Below are 25,566 nucleotides of genomic sequence, written 5' to 3' on the forward strand. Positions count from 1 at the left end.
AAAAAACTTATTAAAAACAAGGTTTTAAAGCACTTTGCTCTGAAGCAGTCCCTGTGCATGGATGTAATTTCAATTGTGATGACGAGACATCTGACAATGGTCACTGTGGGAAAGTGCAACACCGAGGGCAGGGTAAATGCAGCAGAGACTCTGACAGTGTTTGTGCCCGTTCCCACTGCAGCCCTCTAGAGGTCCTGTACACAAAAACACCAAGTCACTTAGCCACAGTTTCACCCCAAAAATTGGAGATAATTTATTAAACTTTATCACTGACTGAAAAAAGTCACTAACGTCTCTTATAATAAGTTAATGTTCTTAACAGAAAAACCCCAAGCCGTGATTACTGCATTTGCTCAGACTTTAACATTTACTTTAACAGTACGGTACTCGATTGGTTCCCCTTCACAGAAGGGAGTTTTCATCTACACCGCAAGCCTTGGAATCTTCCCCACTGCTCACTCAGGCAAAACAAACTCCCAAGATGGCAACTTAGCAATCTGGCATCCTGCTTCTCTCCTCTGAGGGTCACAGCAAACATCCACCCGCCTTCACCACCAGCAACGGCCAAAGGGAGCTGCAGCAGGTGACACACACAGATTTGTAACTGCAGGCCAAGGTGTTCTTCAGGTTTGTGCTGCAGCAGCAGAGGTCTCAGCCTGACTCCTCTCAAGGAGCTGACAAGGCAACCTGGGCAGCAGGAGACTCCTTTAACCCCCAGAGCGCTGGGAGGACATGGGCAGGGCAGGTTTGACACCTGACAGTGCCAAGATTGCACACGTGTGTGCAGCTCTCCCAGTGCATCCATGGGGGTGGAATAGGGAACCCTGCTTGCTCTGGTGACACTGCTTTCATTGTTCCTCCTTGATCCCAAAGACAGTCTTTGAGTGTCCTTCCCCTTTCCACAGCCATCCCTTTGGCACAGCACTCATACTGTCCCCCAACCAGCACAGCTCCCCTGGGGCTCACCCGGTCAGTTCTTACCTTACCATGCAGAACACAACTTCACTCACTGTATGTTTTGGCTTCTAAATTATTAGTGCTCGTGTGAAGGGACAAACAATTCTCGAAACTTTCTGCAGCTGAAACACCCACAGTCTGGGACCCAAGAGAGCAGCCTCCAGGGAGGCTCCCCAGACACAGTGTGTTAAAGCAGCATGGCTCCTTCTCCTCCTCACCTCAAGACTCCTGGCAGCCAATGCATATGAGAGCTATGCAAGATTTCCAAGCAGGAGTCAGTGTCCTAAATTCATCTGTTCAGAATGCTTCGGGGGAAAAAAAATCTTTGTAGCCATCTGCTTTTCATGCCCTGCTCCCACACCCCCAGCCCTGCCACCAATGTGCACAAAGAAGTCAGCAAGCAAGATTCAGAACTAAAAAAACCTGTGTGCTTGACCACGCACACTCCCTGCTACCAGCAACACCTCTCCCTCCTCCAGCTGCAGGGAGGGCAGCATCCCACAGCCCTGAACAGCAGGTCCATCCCACGCCTCAGAGGCGGTTGCAGCCTTCAGCAAGGGGGGTGACAGACCCACACTCACAGCAGCCATCACAACACTACGGAAGCACAGAGCTCTTTGGTCAGTAACAGCAGTCAAAGCCACCGGCGTCACATCTCCAACCTGTAAAAATAAACTCTCAAGCCAGACAGCTGCAGAAGCTGGCTCAGCCCACCCATCCACGCGACCAGAGGGAGAAACCAACAGGCCGTTTTGTTACTCAGCAACATCTCTCATCCTCCTGCTTCCCCTCTTCATCCTCTTCCGTCTCAGTTTTGATCTGGGCCACCCCGAGCCGGTAGAGCGCGTCGCGGATCACCACCTCCCCCGGCTGGCAGCTCTGCACCACCTCCTGGATCTGCCGGTTCACGATTTCCCTGCTGGTCAGGAAGTCCATGAGGCGGTTGTAGAGGTAATAGTGCGTGGGGTTCTCGAAGGTGATGGGCCTTTGGCGGATGTTGCTCGTTTTGCTGTCGCTGATGGCGGCGATGACGGTGCTGTAAGGCTCCAGCTCCCGGCACAGGGAGATGCAGTGATGCCGCGCCGTGGGATCCCGGGAACTGTTCTGCTCCGACCCCGTGTGAACGATGCGACGCGCCGACGACTTGGTGATGGGGTGCTGAACGGAGTGCTCAGCCACCGTCATGTCCACGCTGTAGTGCTGGTCTAGCAGCTCAGGGCAGGACACGTACTGCGGGAGAGACACACTCCAGGTAGAACAAGAAGCAACTTGCTCACAGCTAAGAAGACAATACTGTTTGGCTGAATTCAACCAGCACTATGACTCAGGACAGAGGCATGGCTAAATGATCCAGGCTGACCCTAAAGGCCACAAAGGTGGTCTGTACACTCCCTCCTTGCTTGTATGCCCTCAGAGATAATCCCAAGGCACTAGCAACCCTCTTCCTCTCCCATTTCTCAAGAAATAGCAGTAGTTTGAGAGAAGTGAGTTGCTGTGTCAAAATAAGTGATGTGCTCCACAGTTCATGACCTGAACTATTAAAACACACTCCCTGCACAGCTCTTCCTGTTAAGGACCATTAACTTAACACAGTGCCCCAAGCAACAGGTAATGTGTTCTGCTATGCTCAAAAGTGATGCACTGGGAAAGCTTAAGTCAGGAGACACTTATCAGGTCAAATTCATCCCTGGCAGTGTTCAAGGCCAGGTTGGACAGGGCTCTGAGCAATCAAGTCTAGTGGAAGGTGTCCATGGCAGGGGAGTGGAACTGGATGATCTTTAAAGGCCCTTCCAACTCAAACCATTCTGTGATTCTATAAAATGATCTTGAGGCACCATGCAGGTTACATATGCTTTTTTTTTTAAATTTTTTAAATCTCGCTTCAAACTTTTCCATACTGGACTGGCATAGCAGAGAGCAAGGGTAAGACATAACTAACCGTTGGAGGATCCATGGGGTCAGAGAAGCAGCCCTGGTTTTTCCCCCACATCTGGGAAGTCAGGCCAGGCCAGCAGAGGTCTGCACACAGTGCCACTGAAGAGGCTGTATCAACAACGTACACTGGAGGCCAGTGACGTGAGGAAACCAGCAAGTCCACATGATCCCGGGCACTTTCTCCTCTTACTATGTACTTTGAGCCACACACAACCTGGAAAGAAAAGGATTAACAGCATCAGCACAATAAAACTGAAAACTTACAGGAAAAAAAATTAGAATTAAAAAAATTAGGCTTCCTTTCAGATATTCCAGACTGCACAGTAACCAGACAGTCACTTTCTCTGAAGATATTCTGTTTCTTCCTCATACACATTCACTTTATCTTGTTCAGGAAGAGATGGTTTTAAATTCCACTTCAGTAGCAACACAAAGACCAGGCTTCAGATTGTGAGATCTCCTGCAGGACTGCTCACACTCCAAGCCATAAGGCAGTGTGTTTCATTCCCAAGGCTCAGAGAACTCAATTCCATTGCTTCTATTTAATGAGGAAGTTCCATGCTGGTAAGTCAAATAGTGAACAGCAAGGTAAGAAAATAACATTGCTGACTCCAGCCTTCCTTACCTGATGTGGACACATTTTGTAGATTTTCCCTCCTGTGTGATGAGCAGAGGGTGGTGTGATGCTTGTCCCATTCTGTACAAACTCATAGAGAGCAAGGAGGGAGTAGCAGAGCTGGTCCTAGAAAAGACAGGCCCCAGAAAAAGACTGTATGTGCCTAAAATTAATGGACTCCTCTAGAGAGGGAGAAGGCTGCAGGCAAGGTCTCCCAAATCCTAATTGCACTTCACCCAATAACTTCCTAATCCCACACTGAGCACCATGAGCATGACAAGCAATTACACAACACTGAGCCAGTGACAAGGTAATTACAGCCTTCCTTTCTTCCAGCCCACAAAGGTTCAATTTACTTCACCATGTGTAAATTATCCTATAATTTGCTGGCACCCACCCCTGCCCTTAGTGCAGTCAGATGAGAAGTTAATTACCTAAGATGGCAAGAGTGGATGAGGGAAAGACAGTGAAGAACAGCTCCACTCCTGCAGGCTTGTGTGTGGGCAAACAAACCATTACCTTTGTATTTGAAGCCTCCCAGGGGATGCCACACTGTGTCAGAAAGCTCTGCAGCTCTTTCTCACTGTAAGAGTTTATCAGCTCAGGCCTGAATACTTCATCCTGAAGGAGCCTCACCAAGGCACTCCCATTACCTGCAAAGGCAGGAAACAAGTCTCAGCACTCATTCTCAGGAAGGGAAGTCACCAAAATAATTTCTTATGAAGGCTACAGAAGCCTACAACCCACTGCCAGCATGAGAAAGCTGTGAACAATCCTACTTCCACAGCACATCACAGCCCACACTTGTCTCGAGCCCTTCATTGGTGAGGCCAGCAGACTGAGCCCAGCAGAGCTGCAGACTCCACAAGCAATTGCCTATCTTGTAATTTGTAACCTTTAGGTGACTCACAGAAGAGCACAGAGAAATGTAACTTCAGCCTTTGAACTGAGCAGCTCCAGGCTTACCCTTCACATCTCCTCCCTGGTTCCTTCTCTGGAGCTTCACTTCACGAAAGCCCATGTAGCTCTTCTGCAGCTAAACTCTCTAGAACAGCTGCAGCCCTACCTGCAAAGCCAACTCATACACTTGTTAAGCTTGCAAAGCCAGTTTTCCTTCTTATACCTCATACCTAAATTTTTAAGGGAATTAAACTTAGCTCTTGTACATCTGAGCTTGTTCCTTTCATGGTCTCTTGTTATATGCAGTTAATATGCAGCAGATATACTGAATGTTGACAACACTGATAAGGACTAGCATATCCCTCTCCTAGTCTTTTCTCAAGTTCTGTAAAAATTCATTTACCCTTTACTGAGATTGTAACATTGAGATACCAAGCACTAGCTGTAATTTTCACATGGGAGTATCATGAAACAACATGAAACAAACCCCGACTGGCACTCAAGATGTGCACATATCCCTCTGCAGTCAGACCCTATCTCATTTGGAGTACAGTGTTCTGATGTCCCCTGTGTCTCAAATGCATCAAATGACATCAGTGAATTCAAGCTTCACAGGACAAGCCAAAGATAAAGCAGCAAAGTAGCCTGAGAACAGCCAAAGCCACCTTTCTTGCCTTTTCTCAGCAGCCATAACTTTTAAAGAGACATGCAATCATCAATTCTCAACTCGACATGACCAAAAGACTGAAGTCACCAACACATGAAGCACTCCTTTGACAAGCACAACCTGAGCCGTTACCTGGCACTGGCTGTGCATCCAGGTTCTTGTCCTTCTCTGTATTGATCACCACTGCTCCTCTCATTAGTGGAGGGAAGAAAGGAGCAACAATAGAGGCATCAAACTTTGTGATGGGGATGCTGGAAGGAAAAGCCACCTGCTCAATCACCTCCGTCTCCATCGTGGACCAGAAGTCTTCTACATTCACTTCACTTGATGGCAAGTATTCTGGCCAAGTAAACTAGAAAGAGCAAGGAATACAGTGGTCAAATACAAATAACCACAGTTCATTTGACAGTTCTGTGTCAGCCTCAATTCAAGGCATGAAGACAACTCAGGAGAGTGCTCAAGATGGAACAAGATGATTTCAGTCTCCCAAAGTTCCCTACAATCACTTTTTGTTGGAAAAGCCAGACATGCTGCATATTCCTACTAGGGCTTTTTCCCCCATTAGAGAAGACAGCACCTTAAGAAACTGTTATTGGGAAAAAAAAAAAGAATGTCTTCATGCCAAAGGAAGAAGGCCAAGTTCAACCACTTCACAACCAACAGGTCCCTACTGTCTGAGGCTGCTGGACAAAAGCTGTTGTCCAGGGAGAGAGGATCTCCTTTTCCCCAAACTGTCCATCAACACCTCCAAGAGGAATCACACTCCAGCCACATCCTCTTGTCAGGCATCAGCAGAAAACCACTCACAAAGGTCTCATGTACTTATCGTGCACCACGAAGACCAGAGTCAGCAAAAGTCATTATGATCAGCTTTGAACACAAACAGGATGTGAAGTGTGGGAAAAGCCTACCTCTATGTTTTTCAGTGCCAGGACATTTTCCACATTCCTCTGGGCTATTTCCACCTTAGGGGTTATGCCACAGATTCCACAGATCATATCATTGTAATCCCGGACTGTAAGGCATTCAAAGGCCCAGTAGCCATTGCACAGCAGTTCCTGCAGCTGAACCTGCTCATCAGGGCTCAGTTTTTTTTCTGAAAAGAAAACATGCCACTGTTACAGCTTTCACTTCCTAAAGTCAGTGGAGAGGCAGTAGGACTCCTGTGCAGAATAAAACCAAACCTGTCCTCCAAAGAATTGTTACAAAGAACTGGTCATGGAGGTACTGTTGGATTTAGGAAGTGATTTCACAGAAACATACCACAACAGAATAGGTGAGGTTTGCCTTTTTATAACCTAACAATCATCAGCAGGTCACAATTTGGTGTGTTATGGTAAAAAAAACAGAAGGAAAACCCACCAGTTTGCTCCTGAACAGAGTCGAGAATATTGGAAATGGCCACTCTGGGATCCTCTCCAAGTTTAATGTGGTTTCGGATTGCAAACAGAAGATCCAAGCTCACTAGCAATTTGTTACCCACATTGAAAAGGCCTGCAGTTAAAACAAGACAGTTATTGTCTGTAGGGTTCCAGATCTTTCTCACAAAGAAATATATTCCTTACTGATACATAACACACTCATACGAGTACTGTTCAGAGGATAATGGAATCACAGATAGTGCTTCTGTACTTCTGAAGTGCAAAATTTCCTGCTAAAAGATTAACTCCTTTCACAGACTTGCCTTTGAATTTAAAAAGCTACAAGGAACAGCAGCCAATCCATCTCCTCACTAGCCAGTGCTGACAAACAGCACTCTCCAAGGATGTCTCTGACTACGACCTCAAGGATTGCCTTGCAGAACTCAACATTCACCATGCACACAGAGATCAGTGAATCAAGGCATTATCTTCCTCATCAGAGCATTCATATGTGTTTTTCCTCACAAATACAGATTTACTTGCAGAAGAAACGGAAGAATAGTGCAAGTAAAAAATAATTCAAGTTTAGTACACTGGGGATGGGAACAAGCCCTTCTGTGCAAAGACAGTGCCCTGATACAGTCTCAAGGCTTCAGACTGTAATCATGCTGTAGGTTGGTAGGCTCACATCTTTCCTACCTGTGTAAATATCAGTGAAGCTGTGGAGGGCCAGACATTGCAGGTTCAAGCACACTTTGACCTGAGCTGTGACCACCTGCAAGCGGTTAGCTGTCAGCAGCCAGCACTCCTGAGGACCAGCAAGGGAACTGTAACAGACAACAGAAGACCACTCTGAGTCAAGCCAGTGGTTTTTTCAGTCCAGCCCTGCAGTAACTTAAAGAATTCTTGTTGAGATGAGTTCATTAGTATGTCAGTCTTAGCCAGTTCACATCATTTACACCAGAAAAAAAAAAAGTTATATTTTAAAACAGATTCCCCTCGCAGAGTCAGGTCACTGCTCAAATTCTTTTAAGAGCGCTACAGCATCCCTCCAGCTCCATATGCTGGGCACACAGTGTTTGAGAGGTGGAGAAAATCTCAGCTGCCCTGGGAGAAGTGTCTGTCCCATTGCTGTGGGACAACAAATGGTGATCAGTAACACATTCCACCCGACAGCCTGTCCCTGCACACACAGAGCTTCTGAAAGGTCTGCTCCTCTGCAGTGCAGCTGCTGAGGGGGAAGTTCAGACAGGAGAATGCCAGTGGCAGAAATACAGCTGTCCACCTGAGAAAACAGGAATCAAAGTCCAATCCACCTCCCTCCCGCTGGCAGGGGTTCAATTAGAGCCTGAGCAGGCACATGTGAGAGTCCTACATGCAGAGCACTGCAAAGCAGCCCAGCACAGACAAGGATTTACAATGCACCAGCTGGTAAGTCACAAAGGTGAAGGACAGGGTGCAAGACAGCTCTGTTCTGAAAAAATTACTGAGCATAAAAACTATCTCTGCTGGAAATATCTCAATTAGTTCTAGCCTGACCAAAGCAAACATCCATCATTTGTATCAGGAAAGTATTTTTTATGGAAGAAAGAAACTACCTTAAACTCCCCAACATTCTGCAGTGGGAACAGGATGTCTGGCAGACTCAGGGAGGAGATAACTAGGTTTTTATAAAAGCCTATAGGGTAAGGTAATCTAGCCAATGCACTGGGAGTTTCTGAAAATCCTTCAGGTTTCCATTTGGATACTTGTTACAAAAAAGGATTCACTCAAACACACACTAAGTCATGAAAAGAATGAAAACATCATAAGCAAAAAGATCCACACAGGAAATATTCAGACCAGGAAGAGAGAGAAAAGGGAAATTACATAATGCACTGTAATAACCTGTAAACCCACAAGTTTTCCTCTGTCAGTCTCAAAACATCAGAATGGAAAACAAAGAGGGGATGACTAAATGAAAATACTCTGTTTCAATTTAAAAAAAAAAGTTACACCTAGACTTAGCAGGCACTCTTTGAACCTGCTAAACCCTTTCCATGCACGTGTAGGTCAGTCAGTGCTACTTTCACCATCCTCACTGCAGGGGCTAAAGCAAATATTATTTCGGGCACACTTGTAACACAGAAAATCAGCACGAGGTGGAAAGAGTCACAAGCCTAAAAGAGAATCTTACTTCTGTCCCCCTTTGAACAAGGGGCTGTTACAGAGGAGGCACTGTGCAGCTGGAGACTCGTAGTAGTTTGACCAGGAGGTCTGCTCGATGGTGACTGTCTCCTCGCTCACGTTGGACAGGATGAGCCGCGAGCTGTTGAGCTCGTGGATGAGCGTGAAGATCTCGGCCAGCTCCGACTCGTTCTCGGGGATCTGCATCACCTTGCGCAGCAGCTGCAGGGTGGACTGACGCTGGATCTCTTTTTGGGATGGGGTTAGGGGCTCGCTGGTGTTCAGCACGTCATTTTGACCTGGACTGACCTCCTAGAAAGCAAGCAAAACAGGTATTCAACTCAGCAAGCACAGGGATGAAATATTAAGAAGACCAAAGAAGTCACAAAAGGTAGTAAAAACACAGTAACTTTTGCACTCTACTGCTCAATACTGACTCTAGACAAGAGCTTCAAGCCCAAGATACTTCACCAAAAACACCCCAGCCTTTTGGGAACTCCTGCTCTGCTAGACCATCATAGATTTGCCATCAAACTGGAGTGCTAGTGCAGGGATTGGGGATAGGGTGAGGATAACCACCAAACAGGTATATAAACACTTCAATAACCCTGGCAATCATCACTGCCATTCTCCATAGGTTATCAGGCACAGTGTCCTGTACAACAGGCTCAGCCAGCCATGGCAGCCTGCACACCTCTCTAGAAGCTGGGAGAGACAAGTATTAAATGAGAACTGAGGGCTGTGATATACAGAACACACTTATCAATTACAATTGATCAACTACAGTCCTTAGACACTTTCCTCTCCAACACACAAACGCTATCAAGACAAAATACACGAGCACAGGAGAACCAAACTCCAGGTGTCCCAGGAGAACAGCGAGAACACAAACAGGCTGACCTGTTTAATCACTGAAACTCTCCTGCCAGCATTTCAACCTGGTTTTCTGACTAGTCTAACAATGAGGTAAATGATCAGTCCAAAGCCCAGAGACAACAACATGTGTGATAGGAATGCTAAACACATCTAGAACCAGAAAATAAGAAAAAAACTAAATGAGGAAGAGACAAGCCACATGTCTCTCAAAATGTAAGCTGAGCTAAGCACACTGCTGTTCCTTACACAGCTGTTCTGTTCTCACACAGGCCATCTCAGTTTGTTTGTGTTTTCAAAGAAAAACCAAAACCACTAAACAAAATTATGTTCTTCAGAATAAAAAAGGCAAGTGGAAGAGTCAAATTACCACACAGACTAAAATTCTGTCTCTACGCTGAGTGGGCATTTCAGCTTAGAACAGGACAGCTCCTTTTTTTCATTTATTTTCTTAAAACGTGACAGTTCTGTATGAGAAAAGCTAACCCCTGAAACTTCAAAGGAAAATAAAATAAACTCAGAATTAATTATTTACATCCATGCAGAAAAACAGACAACTGAAAAACATATTTCTGCATCAGAGAAAAACACAACCTAGATACAGAAATAAATTCAGGCAGGAAGCAAAGTTGCACTACAAACCCTTAAAAATAGGAAGCTCTAATACAAAATGTACTAACTTAACTGACACTGGCCCCAAACTGGTCATGAAGCACAGCACACTTGGGAGTTTCTTGATGAAGTCTGAAGTTCAACAAAGCTGACACAACAAGTGTGACTTCAGGGGTGATTTCCCCAGCATGTACCAACACACCAGAAGCATTTATAAGCTAAGGAGACACCCAGTGGTAGCACTGAGTGTGCTCAGATTCATTCTCAGCCTGAAGCACCACTGCTACAGGAATTTGACAGTTCAAATGTTATCACAAGTATTTTAAATTGGACATTATTCTGTTAGAAAAGATCACCACACTGAAAAAAACCCAAACCATGTTCCCATGGGCACTTGCAAACTAAGCTACTTCCCTGCCCATCCCACAAGAGACATTTAATGGAACAAACCATCCTGAACCTTACCAGGGATTTTGCTGTTTTCTCAGTCCTGTCTTTGGCAAGGTTGTATCCACAGCTTGGACAGATACGTGGCTTGTGCCTGTTTGTATACACGTAACTGCAAGAGGGGTTCTTGCATTTTCCTCTGCCACGTGATGTTGCCAATCCCAAATCCTGAATGACACAAGAAAGATGTTTGCTGACCTTGACTTTCAACAGTTGGACTCCATGATCTTAAACCTAAATGATGCTATGATTTTATGCCAAGAAGATTCTAGACAAAGTCTAAAAAAGATTATGATACATTTTTTCTCCACTTCATAGCATCTTGTTTAAAGGTCAAACAGCAAGCCCTGTCACTTTGTACAGAGTACTTTAACTGGCACTTAAATATTTTTTGGCCAGTTCCAGAGGCCACAAGCACATTAAATTCATTCAGAAACCCCTGATCCTCCCTGGAGGAACTCAAGGAGGGGATGGATATTATGCTAGGACATGAATGAAAATCCAGCTCTCAACAAGGTCCCAAACATGACTGCAAAACAGAGCACAGTCACCTGGGATTAGGTCCAGAGATGACACACAGAATACAGACTGTTTCATGTTAAAAATGAGATATATTTCTGCAAGTCAGTAAAACGAAAATCACAGAATGTTCTCATCCCAGAGAGGACACTCCCCACAAAGTCACACCATTTGAAAAATTCTCACCAAAGTTACAGTGCAGCTGTACTTGCAGGAAGGGAATATGTCTGGTTTGACCTCCACTACTTTAACCTGAGATGCCCTGCTGGCCACAGCACTGTGGAGCTAGAGATTGAAAGCAGAAAAAACACCCATTAGACACCTACTGCTGAATACATGTATACATCCTGTGATCAATATCTATTAGCATTCCTGCTCCCAAGAAATTAAATAATGTTCATTTAACATCAGAGTACTACAAGACACTGTGTTCTGCATGCTAAGGCATCAAAATTCACACAGATTTATTCCAGCATCTTGGCATACTCAGTCATATTTTACAGGTGAAGAGCTCAGTATTCAATACTGCATGCCAGATTATCAAAGCACCAGCAGATCCTGAAAACATCTTCTGGAAGTAGCTGGGAGGTTCTCAAAGCAGCCAACAAACAGCAGGACTGTCCAACAGCATCTCTCAGCCACCAAGCATTTAAGCTGCTTCTCAGCTGTACCATAAAAACTGCAAGTCACAAATCTCATCATCATAAGGCTGCTACCTTTTTATGCTCTATTTCTCACTCAGGTCATATCACTCACCTGGGGGAGAAAAAACCCAATATGGACAACACCCTCCTCCCCAAAAAAACAGGAAAATAATTTGCATTTGAAGAACAACCCATTAGGTACCTTTCGCTCATCAGCACTTGGTGGCTGCAGAACTGACTGGCCCAATTGTTTCAGTGTACTGGGCTTCAAGCCTGATGTTCTCACAGGGGAATGCTTGTCTAGAAGGAGGAAAGGGATGCAGCAGGTTAAATGTGATAAAAAAGGCACTGTTTCATTCTGACATATTTGGTAAATGCCACTATAGTCATGTGAGATCTTTCCTCTGAACTTGAAATGACCCAAGCAGGTGTTTCATGGTCCATTTACTGCATTCTCAGGCAGAATGGAAGTGTTTTTTTTTTTTCTAGCATAGGTCACCACCTCCCTTCAGGCCTATCTTATTATTTGACAGAGACAAGTTCAGTGTGGTGAGGAACGACAACAGCTCCCAAAGTACACCAGAGAATGCTGCTTTTACCAGTACTGGCAAAGGCCTGCCTGCTGCTCGGCTGCTCAGTGCTGGCCTCTCTCCCCACGCTGGCTGGTGCAGGCAGAATGGCTCTCATGGGTCTGGCTGCAGCTAGCAAGGAGGGCTTGGGTCTTGGTTTACTCTTTACTTCTTGTCCTTTGTGTGTAGTAGTTGGTGCATCAATTCTGAAAGACAAGAGCTACAAGTGGGAAAAAATTCTATCGATTCCTCCTCAGCTTCAGTTTTCTTCTTTTCCATGAACTGTGCTTTATTAGCACACTGATCACAGCTATTGCAATAAAAGGAGAGAGACTGCTAAGGATACATCTGCCCTGTGACTATAATTTAGTTATCACTTTAAAAAACATTAGCTCTCACAGACAAAGTCTCAAAGGAGCAACCCTGGACTGACACAAAGCACACAGCAAACAGAACAGGACAGAACAGGTCTTACAGGAAGCACTGCCAACTGCCTTCAATTTCTTGCACTGATTCCATCAGCACACAATACACATCATACACTCCCATAACATGAAAAACTGACTCACCCCACCGGCTTTTTCACACCTGCACTTGGCACCTCAGAGTTTGGTGGCACCCCCAGCCCCGCGCTCTCTTTCTCCGCCTGCTCCGAGGAAGCGTCTCCTTGCCGCTGGCTCTCCTGGCCCAGCACCACTCCAACAGCACCCTGCCTGTCTTCAGCAAGCACATTGTTTGGAAGAAAGTGAGCCTCAGAGATGATCACTTCCTCCCACTCCATCTCTGGCATCTGCCCTCCCGTGGGCACGGCGTTCAGCAGCTGGCTGACGGCTTCAGAGCTCTCCAAGGCACACTTGGAGGGACTCTCGCTGACGGCTGTTGGCTCTGTGAGGACTGACTGCTGACCTCTTTTAGCTGCTGGAGTTTTAAGAGAGGTGCCTGAATTTGGCTCAGATTTGGTTTTTGGTTGCTTTTCCTGGAAACAAAGAGAAAGTCGCATTTCAGAGCTTTAGGCTTTCGCAGATAAGTAAGTTCCCTACACATATGCCATGTTTCCTATGGCCTATTTAATGCTGGATCAAAACAGCAAAATCCCAAGTGTTTAAGCTGTGAATTGTACCAGAGCAGACAGACAGCACCTCCTACAACAGCAGAGGCCCTGGTAACACTTCATCTGGCCTCTTGGCCCTTCATGTATTATTTTTAGGCACTGTTTACTTCGGAGAATCAATCTTTCTTAAACTCCCTCAAATATCACCATTAGCATCAACATCACAAAGTCACCCACCGCCTTCCCTACCAAGGCCTCACCTCCTACGCTCCTCTTTCATGGCTTCAGCTCTCTGATGCTGTCTGTTCTTCCATATTATTGAGAAACAAGAGGAAGTTGGACAGAGAATTTGCAACTTTTGGATATGTGCATTCAGAAAAGCAAACATTTGAGCAAGTTGGGAAACGGGATTACTTAGGAAGGTTTTTTGACTTTAAGAAAAATGTTACTTCCAAGACTAAGGCTACAGAAGTCATTGTACTGGGGCCAACGAAGGTACAATGAACACTGAATTGCTAATATGCAAAAACACGTCAGAAATGGAATCCAGAGTTTTTGGCATGACAAACACATCAATTCTAAGCTCACTACAGAGTTCATATTCAGAAAGATAACCTAGTTTTTTCAGAAAAGGTATCTCAGAACCTTTCTAAGGAACAGGAACCTTTGTATACATTTAGTTTCAGTTCTACTGATACTATTACTAGTAAAAAAAAAAGACACTGCTAGTGTATATTCTTCCAAAGGCATGACACCATAAAAACAAGTGGACCTGTTTATGCAAATGTGTTCCCAGCAAACCAGAGTAAGCCTGAACTACAGAAAGAAAACTCCCTATAAAATGTCTCAGTTCTAATCAATGTAGGATTGAACAGGAGCAGACATGTCACATTCAGGCAGAATCCAGAAACACTTTTTGTAGTCAGCCATCTCTCTACTTCAGCAAACAAAAGCTTTACCAAACAAAAGTGAAGACACCACCATCACTATTTGTATTCTACCACACAGGAAGCCCAGCCATCAGCTCAGACACCACAGTTTGTAAGCTGCCTAAAAGAATTCTTGCACCTCAGTGTTTAATGGATCCAGACACAAAACAAAGGAGGTCCACAACAAATCCACACAAAGCCACTGAATTTCAATGCCAATTTTCACACTAAGAACATCCTTTAAATTGTGCCTGAGGAGCCTTGTTTCAGACAGAAATTTATTTAATGAACACACATCTGTTCAGAGTTGACTAATTACCGTGACAGTGCCAAGGTTTAAGCAGCAAGTGGGTTTTGCTGTACACAGTTAATAGAGATGCCAATAACTTAAGCAGAATAGGCATCATGTCTACTCAGACAAGCTTCCCAACTCCACCAACATCTGGGAATTTCCTTCCAGCCAAAGGTCAACACATCATGAATGATCAGACACATTGCTATGAGACAACAATACTCAACAGCACTTCAGCTTCCACTACATCAACTTTATTAACAAACTCCCAAAGGGTCATATATCTACTACAGCTGAGAGCTGTTCTTCCTTTCTGTTGAAAAAACAATGCTGAAAGACCTCAGAAAACCTAAACTTGTAGAAGAACTCCAAACGCAGAGAATAAATTACCACAAAACAAATCGTTCAATGAATTCCTGAGCTCAGTTGGGACTACAGCAGGAAGAACAGGCAATGCCTTCCAGTCACAGAAACTGTGCAGGCAGAGGGCCAGAAGAATGTGTATCCTCTCCATGAGAGAGTTACCAAATGCAGCCCCATCTATTCTAACTGATGCTCTTACAAGCAGCATCTTTACCCAAGGTGTGGTGATTTCAGATCTGTCCCACTTTGTGCAAGTGTTCTCAGCAATGGTGCCTTGCTCCAGCACGTGCACTGGAACACAAGTGCAAAAATCAGTTCTGGCATATCTGACCTCCTATGCTAGATCTACAGGTCTAGAAACATCACAGGCACTCATAAAATCAGCACTTTTTGTCTGAAAGTTAGGAAAGGAAAGATAAATTTACCTTTGGGATCCATTTCCCTCCCAGGAAGTTCCCACATGTTGGGCATTTTGGTGGCTTATGCCTGGTGACATAAGTGAAGGAACAGCCAGGATTGGTGCAATTTCCATGTCCCCTGCGAGTATAGGTGGTTGTCTGAAACAAGAATTGTAAAGAATTTCTCTACAGATCTGAAAAACACAAAGCTGTGCTCATCGCTCCCTTTTTCCTCCTAAGCACTTTACAAATGTTATTCAGCAAATCACCAGCTTTGCACTATTATTCCTTTTACTGAACAACCACCACACAGCTGGATCAGGGTGAGTCAGCACCATAACCACTCTGAGTCTAAACTCTCAGTCTACACAAGAGCCTTTGGTATAACCAGAATTAAGATCAACCTGCAGAGCAGAGATGAGCAATGCACATAACCTCCGGAGAAGCTACTCTTGCATTCACAGTGATGCAACAATTCTCTTTGAACATGGAAAAGTCATAATAAGATAATATAAAAATGATTCAAACAGCAGTCCACAGTGAGACAAGATGTGATTACTATTCATGACAACGGGGCAACGGGGTTGTTGTATGTGGTGGTCGAGTACTCCCTGGTGCTTCACCAACTTGCTATGAACTACTGAAACACCAGCAGCACCACCAGGCACTATTTATAAAAACAACCAAAGCAGAACCTGTCATCTTTGCCAGGACAACTGCACCAACACATGGGAGTTTTTGTCAGCACAGCACTTCCCAATATCCTGTTCTCAACACTCCCGAGCGAGCTGTTGTACTGTAACTCCTTAACTAGGTACGGATTTTTCTAGAAATGCAAGTGCTGCTGTCAAAGAAATGAGCCAATTTTAGCCTGACACTTCTCAGGAACAAAAACCTGAGGTACTTCTATTCTCCCCAAGACACCTGGAAGAGTATCACGCTATGTACCACTATAAATATCTGCAGTATAGAGAAGCATAGAGAAACTGGAAAACAGCATTTGATTCTAGCTTATACAACACAAGGAGCTGCAGTGCTGACTGTACAATGAAGTCCCAAAATGACTACAGAAACACAGGTGGCTGGAGTGGTTTGATTAGAGAAATAACACTATTCTTCCTCATGCAACAGGCCACACAATCTTTTACATGTCTTTAAAACCTCAGGTCACTGTTCCTCTCCTGTCACATGGCCCAAGTGACAGCCATCCACGAGACTGAGAAGTTCATGTTTTCCTGTCACAAGAGCACAATCTTGCCCTTAAAGGGATGGACACCAGCTGGGATGAAGGGATGAAAACAAATATGCACTCAAGTAGAGCATGTAGATGGCTACATACAAACTGCTGTTGACCAGATGTTTTGTGACAGCTTTATCTACTCCACCTGTTTCCAAGAAATTCCTTGCAGAAAAAGGCAGCAAAACCAGGCCCCTATGAGACACTCTAGGAAGTCAGAGACCCCCATTAGCTTATGCAAGACATAAAACCAGGGACAAAGGAATATATCAACTGATATGATGACTCCAAATTGGATTATCTTTAAGAACTGAAACAGGATCAAAGCCCTCCCATTCCAACATCTTCAAGATAAACCTATGGCAATACATCCAAACCTTAAAATACCACAACAAGACTCTGAACTTCTTACCAATTTAATTGATGTTGGGTTCTCCACAACAGAATGAGCTGGCAAAGGTAACATGATGAACTGTGTTGCAGGTGTGGAGGAGCTACTCTCTTCAGTATCCTAAAATGAAGTAAAAGAAAACAGACATGCAGAAAACAACAGACATGGTGACCCATATCCCTCCCTCTCATTAACATTATCAATAAACACAAGTCCTAAGGACTGATGAGACCAGAAGGCAGGACAGAGCAGTGACAATTTCAAAAGCAAGGGCCTTACCAGGTTCACTCTGGAAATTACCAAACTCTTCACACTTTGAAATCAAAACAGTGAATCCAACTCTTCACTGACTAAGGTTTTCTATAACTGATCCCTATCACCTCAGCTTAAAAGGACTCCCTTCTACCTCTCTGCAACCAAGAAAACACCTATCAGGAGCACAGAGATAGTATTTTTCCTCCCCAAAATCTTGCAGTCCAACTGCAGAACTCAATTACTGGCACTGCAATACCACAATTACTGCTATAAGAAACAATTAAAAAAAACTCAAGGAGTCATCTTGAGGCACAAGTGATACCCGCACACGGCTGATTCAATCTGCAAGCAGAGACAAAGTAGCCATCAAGTTACTTTTGTATCACTGATTACAAAAGTTGCTCTTTTCCTCAGCACTGAGCATCCCCATCGCAGGGCAACACAGGATCTCCTGCACCCACCCAGGATCTTAATGCAACATGTGACAAAGAGGCCTCCTGCACCCACCCAGGATCTTAATGCAACATGTGACAAAGAGGCCTCGGACATTTCAGGTGAGACTCTGGCAGGAGCCTGAGTGTCACTAGAAAAACTTACCCTCCCCGTCACCACGGTCACCACAGACACCTCATCGGGCACCTGGGGACGGGCCACAGCGATGCTCCCATTGGAGATGTCCGTGGAGCTGCTAACAAGAGTCTCCTCAATAACCACCCGGGCCGTCTGATACGGCTGTCCTTCTATTTCCAAAGAAGCCTCATCCAAGAGGATATCTCCAGCCACTTTCTCTGTCATGGGGCCAACGAAGTGAGAGAGAACCTCCGAGGCAACGGCTTCCTCAGCAGGCTCGGGCTGGGCAAAGGCTGCAGCCTCCTCTGCCAGCCCCTCGATGGCAATGCACTGCTCTGAGACACCGGCCTGGCCCGAGTCCACGGAGAGGATGTTCTGCACGGCCTCACGGGCCACACCGGAGATGTTCCTGGGAGCTGTTAACCCCTCAGGGGCTGCTGGGCTCTGTGCCACACACAGTTCCACTGACTGCCTGCTCCTGTCCTCCTGAAGAGTGGTTTTAGGAATAATTATATAGTCAGAGCGAGGGAGAATCTTGCGGAAGCCTGGAATGTCTGGGACTACTGCTGTTCGCGTGGACGCCTTGGAGTTCTGTTGGGAAAACCAGAGGATGGAATAAATGAATATGAGAAGAGGAAGAGATTCAGCTATCAATCCTGCTATTTTAGTGCCTAAAGTTCACATGTTTTCCTGAAGCAGTTTGCTGGGAATTTCTCCGCACGACAGAGCCTGCAGAATCCCTCTCAGCCCTGGTTTTATCACCCACTTTCCCATCACTCACTCTGATGACATGACACAAAAATAACTACCATGAGCGGGTACTAGACATATCCATCTTGAATTTCCAAACATTCTCCCTTGACTGAACAGAAGGCAAAGGCAAGAGGCAGTGGCCTCACACAGATTCTGTACAGGCAGGGATACAAACTGGGATCTGCAGTTAAATGACACACAGTGCTGTGTAAGCAGTGAAGGGCCTCTGTCTTCAGCTGCCACAAAGACGACTTACCGGGTCCAATCCCTCTTTCTCTAGCTTGGCTTTCTCCAAGTAATAGCTTTTTTCAGCCACACTGAGCAGCCTCCAGCTCTCACTGATCTTTTTGTTGATTTCAGACTGAGGGAGGTGCGGGAGCTCTTGCTGGACTTTCAAGTAAATGTCATAATAGTAGAGAAGGTAAGCAGATCTGAAACACAACCAGAAATTGAAACATAAATTCCTTAGGAAAAAATAAATCCACAAGGTTTGTGTTTGTCTCGAGGTCATTTTTCATTCAATTCTACTTGTAAATCCATTTTTTAACTAAATGAAAAGTAAGATTCTGGGGAGAACCTCCGAAGGAAAAAAGGGGAACCTCCGAGAGAGAGCCTCAGGCAAAATGTTCTGGGGTACATAAACTCTAGACTGAGCAACAGTGACACCTGTAAAGAACATCAGAGCAGGCCCAAAGTGTCAAGCTGATGTTTCACATATGATGTTTTACACTGTGAAGCATTCCAAGTGCCCTGCAAAGTTCACTCATATCAGAAACAAGGAAAACTGCTGCAATACCCCACTCAGGAGCTGAATGAAGGCAGAAAGGACTTACCGAGGCTTCTTGGCTTTTTCTCCGTGATCACCAGCACTTTTATGTTTCTTCTTCTTCTTGCATGGCACTGGTGATGCATAAGTGTAAGTGCTCTCTATCTCCTCCATCACCACAGTCACTTCAGCGCCATCATAGGGAGCCTCCATGGCTAAAACACACACTCTGTGTTATGCTCTTGACAAGTTACACAACATTTCTACCAACACAGACTTTTTTTCAACACCTTAGCAAAGTGGCAGCATCACTGGCACCTAATTTTGACTTTAATTAAGCCAAGGTAACGCTGCAACTGCACTTCCAAAGCTGCAGTTCCACAGGGAACTCTGGGGTAAGTTTGGTGACCCAGGACAAGCCGTGCATGCAGCAAGCACCTGCCTGGCTACAAGACATCACATCAGGGCCAGAGGCTGAACAGGCAGGAAGCCTCACAACTCTCTCACCTACCGGCACATCCCCGGGGCTCCTCCCTTGACAGCAACAGCGGCTGCAGCCACTGGGGCGTGGGGAGGACACAGGAAGTTCTGGGCCCCTCAGTTCAGAAAGGATACTGAGGTGCTGGAGCAGGTCCAGAGAAGAGAAACAAGGCTGGGGAACGGACTTGAACAAAAGTCCTATGAAGAGAGGCTGAGGGAGCTGGGGTTGTTTAGCCTGGAGAAGAGGAGGCTCAGGGGAGACCTCATCAGTCTCTACAGCTCCCTGACAGGAGAGGGGAGGCAGGTGGGGGTTGGTCTCTTCTCTCAGGCAACTCTCAGTAAGATAAGAGGGCATGGTCTTAAGCTCTGCCAGGGGAGGTTTAGGTTGGATATTAAGAAGAAGTTCTTTACAGAGAGGGTAACAGACATTGGAACTGGCTGCCCAGGGAGGTGGTGGATTCTCCGTCCCTGGAGGTTTTTAAGGTGAGACTGGATGTGGCACTCAGTGCCATGGTCCGGTAACCACGGTGGTAGTGGCTCAAGGGTTGGACTTGATGATCTCAGAGGTCTTTTCCAACCCGGCTAATTCTATGATTCTATCAATAAAGGCCCCACGCACCGTGCCAGGCGCAGCCCTGGCGTGACCCGCACCTCGGCCCCGCTGACCCCGGCAGAGCCGCAGCCCGGTACCCGAGCCCGGTCCCCCCTCGCGGTCCACGGCCAAGCGGAGCCCCCCGGCCCTGCCGAACGCTAACCCGACCCCCTCCCAGCTGCCCGCACTCACCGGGCAGCCCCGGGGCCGCGCGGGCGGGCGAGCTGCTCTCACGTCCCCGCCGGGGCGCGGCGGCGCGGAGGAGGCAGAGGCAGGGCCGCGGGGCGGTGTGGCGGGGGGCAGCGGCGGTGTGGCGGGTCGGGCAGCCCCGGCATGCTGCGCCGGCTGCGGGCCCGGCCCGGGCGGAGCGCGGCACCGCCGGGGACTCCGCGCCGGGGCCGCCGCCGGAAGTGGCGGCCGGGACGGCGTCCGGGGCAGGGCGGGGCGGGACGGCGGCCGGGAGGGGTCACGATTCCTGCGCCTGCGCCGTTTCCCGAGAGGGCGCGGCGAAATTAGTGCTTGATTAGCGAAGGGCTCGGCTGCGGGAGTGGCACGGCGTTGTGAGGTCCGTCGGTGGTGCCTGGCAGGCGTGTACACAGAGTTCTCGCAGCGTTTCTTACAGCAGGTGCAGGCCTGGCTCTTCCCCTCATGGGGGGGCGAAGCTCTGCTCCAGGCTCCAGTGATGTCCCAGCAGTCAGAGAATCACAGATTGGGAAACACCTCTGAGGTCATCGAGTCCGGCCAGTGACCAAACACCACTGTGTCACCCAGACCATGGCACTGAGAACCACGTCCAGTCTTTCCTTAAACACCTCCAGGGACGGTGACTCCACCACCTCCGTTCCAATGTCTAATCACCCGTTCTGTGAAGAAATTTTTCCTAATGTCCAACCTAAACCTGCCCTGGTGCAGTTTAAGACCACATCCTCTCATCCTGTCGCTGGTTGCCTGGGAGAAGAGCCCCATCTAGCTACAGCCTCTTGTCAAGGAGTTGTAAAGAGCGATAAGGTCACCCCTGAGCCTCCTCCAGGCTGAACAACTTCAGCTCCCTCAGCTCCTCATCACAATTGTGCTCCAGACCCTTCACCAGCTGTGTTGGCCCTCTGTTGCCTATGGAAACTTTTAGCCTTCAAAACTCTGAGGGAATCGCTGATAAAGTTTCCATAGGCAACAAAGTAATTGTTTTCTGTTTTCATGAAGGTTGAATTTAAGTGTTTTGCTCCCCAGGGAACAAACAGCCCCACTGGGCTCTGTACCCGTCACCCTCCTCCTTTGGACCTTCCGGCAAGCGGGATATTGTGCAGTTCTTGCTTGAACACGTTTTTCAAATTACACGTTTTGGCTTTTTTTTCTGTATTCGTGTCTATTTCTGAGTTTTACATCATGACTTCTAAGTTTAGAGAAATGTAAACCACATCTATTCAGTGCCTTCTCTGATGGCAGAGGAGCAGAACAAGGGCTCCTCTTGCTGAGTAAGTCATTAATAAACCTCACAAAGCAGAGATACGACAGGCAGTATTAAATCTGCAAGTGGTTATTTATTCTGCTAAAGTCCTGAGGCCTTTTCTGGGCTCTGTTAGTGTTTATGTGTGATAATTGGTGGCAAACTGTCTGTTCTTCATCAAACACTCCATAACTCCATCCAGCTCCTGCACTTTTCTGAAGCTCCATGCTTTTATTCAGATCAATACACAACCACGAGAATTTTGTTGGAATTAACACATAGCCAAATATTTGGGTCAAAATGGCTGATTGGCTTTGCAAGACTAATGAACAACTGAAAATAATAAGAGAAAAAACCTTGAGGGAAAGCAGCCATGTTTCCCTCATCGTTCACGGAGGAGTTTCTGAAGACGTGCGTGCTGTCAGTGGCTTTAGAAACTCAAACTCTTTCCTAAATTGGGCATTTTGACTCTTCCATGGACATATATATGGCTTTATCTCAGAAAAAAAATTATATTAACAGCATGTAAATTATTTTAACTATGCTGTGACAGCACTTTGAGGATCAGGGGAAGCTGCTGTGTAGGGATGTCTATTGTAAGCCCGAGGAGGGTTACAAAGGAACCCCTGCTGTGACAGGGGGGAAAGGTACTCTCCCCACAGGACACTTTATGCATCATTACATCAGGAAATGAAAAGTAATGATGGAGATTACACAGGGATCTCCCTCTTCATTTCCCTGATAAAGTACAAGAGCCTCTTTGAAGGAGTTCAAAAGGCAGGCACACAGAACTGCAGCAGGTACCAGCGTTTAATTCTGAAGAGCTGACTTCAGAGCCTGCTTAAATAGATGAGAAACTAACAGATTATTGCTAGTTTTATCCAGCTCCAACTCCCTCATCTGCAAAGCCTTCCAAGGCTCCATCTCTGCTCCTATTCAATCAACACAATGTTGCTGTGTGAGTGCTATGGAGCTGTGCCATCATTTCAGAGAGCAATTTGACATCCTCTCCGTGTCAGCCCTCAAACAGCATCAGCTTCCCCGAGGTTTCACAACCCCATCCCCTGAAACAAAAGCCACGTGAGATTAAGATAGCACGTCAGCAAGGAGGAACACACTGCCAAGGGTTTTGGTGGGTCATGTTCACTGTGGAGGTGGAGGGCTTAAACCCCCGCGGGACGTACTCTGGTGTAGTGGACCTGCTGTCACAAATAGTCACCAGGGACAGTTTCCATTGGTCCTTCCAAGTCAATTTAGGCCTCCCAGAGATTTGCTCAGACACTGCAGCGAGAGGGTCTTGCTTTCCTCTGAGAGTAAAACCACATTGGGGAACAGCCCTGTGGCTCTGCACCATCAGCTCCAGCTCGCAGGTCACCCTGCCCGGGGGGGCTTGGTGCTGACAGTAACTGCAGCAGCTGGAGGGCTGGAGACAGAGAAAGAGCGTCTGTCTGTCTGTCTGTCGAAGGGTAAAGGAGCCCCTTTCCCTCAGAGATGTTGGAATAAAGATGTTACTATTTTTAAAATGGCACCAGGGGAAAAGCAAAAATGAACTTCTTGTATTTCTGATGAATTCTGGTCTGTTTGGGAACTGTTTGCAAGAACAAACATCAGGAATCTCAGAAATGTTAACATTTTTAGTGTTTCTAGTTATATACACAGGTTTTGGAGGGGTGGGAGTTACAAAACAAAACTTGGGCTCTTAAATGTGGCCGACTTTATCGAGCAGGTAACTCACAGCACAGAATCAATAAGAAAAGGGACCAAAAGTGATACACTTAATTTGGGCAGCAAAGGGTCTCTTCTTGTTTTATCCAAAACAAAGCATTGTTAAACCAATAGTTAGTTATTCCACCAACCTCTCATTTAATCTTCTAGGAGCATAAAAATTTCAATTTCTCTGTGAGGCTGTTCTAGCCATACACAGCACTTGGGATTTCTGTGTTTATAAAACAGAGCCCATCTCTCTTTGAAATTGCTTTGGCTCCTGAGCTGCTATCCAAGCAATCTGTTCCACAGCAGTCAAACAAGCACGTATTTTACAGCCAGTGAAATAGATTTCTTTTTAAAAGGTTACAGAAAACATTTTCTAGACATTTATTCATTTTTTTTCCTAAATAATAAAAGAGGAACAATGATTCATATTACCTCTCTATTCTAGTTATTTCAATAAAATTGTTAAGAAGGCTCAGAGGTGACCTTCATATTTTAAGCTGAAATTTGGTCTTTATGCAGTTTTCTACTAAACGAGTCATAAAAGTATTATATGTTAGGTACTGAAAATAATGAAAGCTATGAGAAGAGGCATAGTTAAAAAGCCTATCTGTAGAGACTTCATGAAGGAGAAGAGGAACCTAGTGATACATTTGTGTAAAATAATGAACAGTACAGAACAGGCTAGGCAAGCGTTCCCATTTCTTCTCTACTGCTGATAAAGGAAAGGGGAGAGCTTTTGAAACTGGAAATTCTAATTTTGTTCAGATTTGGAAATGGAAACTTAACCATTCAAAGCTCACTCGAAGAAATAACTCCAGCTTTACTGACAGTTGATCACAGAGCAGCATAGGATGTCAGCAAGTGTCCAAAACCCACTAGAACTTCCAATGGACAATGCACCCATCTAGAAGACTCTGTCAGGATAAAAAAAAAAAAGGAGCTAAACATCTTCTGTTTAAAGAATAAACTCACCACTGTCTAAAGGACTAGGACAAGTTCCCTGAGGCCCTATATCACTGTAAGAGTCTATTAGAGAGGATTGAATACAGTGCTGATGGCCATTAAAGGTGAAGCCTTGGCAAAGTCTGATTTATTAAAGTCTGAATATATTTTCTTTAAATAAACATTTCTGTCCTACTCATTTCTTTCCCCAGGAACATCAGGAATAATGTGGTGTTGTCCCTAGTTTAGCTGGACCTCTCCCCAGTGAGCCAGAAAAATGCCTCAAGAAACAGATTCTGAGTTTTCTCCCAGTGTCTCTAAGTTGTGTTCACTATTTGCTTGCACAAACCCCAGTGGAGCCCCGAGATGCTGCATGGTCTGTCTATGGCACACTCATGACATTTTTCTGAAACCACTGCTTCTCACTCCCTGTTTGAATGATGAAAAAACTGAAGTGAAGAGATTAAAAAGAATACCTGAGGATGGATATCTCACAAACCCAGTGGAGTCACTGTTCTACACAGATGAAATTTGATCCCATCTCTGTCAGCTTGGGGCTGGGGAGGGGGTAAGATTCCTCAGGAAGACTGAGCCTCACCATCTCCCAGCAGTGCTGGTCCTCACCCCTGCCTGATTAAACTTCCTCAGAAAGGCTGACAGAAGTTATGGAGGCACTTTTCACTCCAGCATGGACAAACAGCAAAGGGCAGCACAGTGTCAGGAGCAAGAGCAAGAGCCAACAGCTTCTGTCCTGGTCCAGCACAGCTGCTCACCTTAATAAAATGGGTGGGAAACAACAGAGGCTTCTCAGAGCTGAGGTGGGAATGCAAAATGAGCTCACTCAGGACCTGGGATCCATGATAAATTCCATTAATTTCTGGTCCCAAAGCACTGAGACTGGTTTTTCAATCTTGCCTCCTGCAAGATAATTAAATACATATTTTTTAAGAGATAGCCACCAGAACAAACCACTCCTTGCACTCACATCTTCCCCTGGAGATACGATGAGCAACAGGAGAGATGTGAATCACTCAGTGCTACATTGGAAAGAGCTCAGATACCACTATAGCTGTTCTGGGATATATAGAATACACGAGTTCCTCCACAGTTTTGTTCATTCTCCT

At 45.8% G+C, this 25,566-nt stretch overlaps 1 protein-coding gene across 2 annotated transcripts; it reads right to left on the reverse strand.

Annotated features, from left to right (window-relative positions):
• Positions 1–221: 221 nt before the first annotated feature.
• Positions 222–21,012, reverse strand: HMGXB3 (HMG-box containing 3). Of its 2 annotated transcripts, none has more exons than XM_032702923.1 (20): positions 20,924–21,012; positions 19,339–19,486; positions 18,762–18,936; positions 17,780–18,343; positions 16,949–17,047; positions 15,327–15,458; positions 12,836–13,242; positions 12,297–12,472; positions 11,900–11,997; positions 11,240–11,338; positions 10,553–10,702; positions 8,613–8,914; positions 7,136–7,263; positions 6,438–6,569; positions 5,987–6,171; positions 5,208–5,427; positions 4,028–4,161; positions 3,518–3,634; positions 2,897–3,106; positions 222–2,187 (listed from the first exon to the last, which is right to left on the reverse strand). In XM_032702923.1, the coding sequence occupies exons 1-20, from the start codon at positions 20,991–20,993 to the stop codon at positions 1,717–1,719; spliced, it is 4,017 nt and encodes a 1,338-aa protein (XP_032558814.1). In that variant the 5' UTR covers positions 20,994–21,012; the 3' UTR covers positions 222–1,716. The 2 variants fall into 2 exon arrangements, with proteins under 2 accessions (XP_032558814.1, XP_032558815.1); XM_032702924.1 differs by lacking the exon at positions 20,924–21,012 and adding an exon at positions 20,536–20,698.
• Positions 21,013–25,566: the final 4,554 nt, after the last annotated feature.

The sequence above is a fragment of the Chiroxiphia lanceolata genome, chromosome 15, assembly GCF_009829145.1.
Source record: "Chiroxiphia lanceolata isolate bChiLan1 chromosome 15, bChiLan1.pri, whole genome shotgun sequence".
NCBI classification, from domain to species: Eukaryota; Metazoa; Chordata; class Aves; order Passeriformes; family Pipridae; genus Chiroxiphia; species Chiroxiphia lanceolata.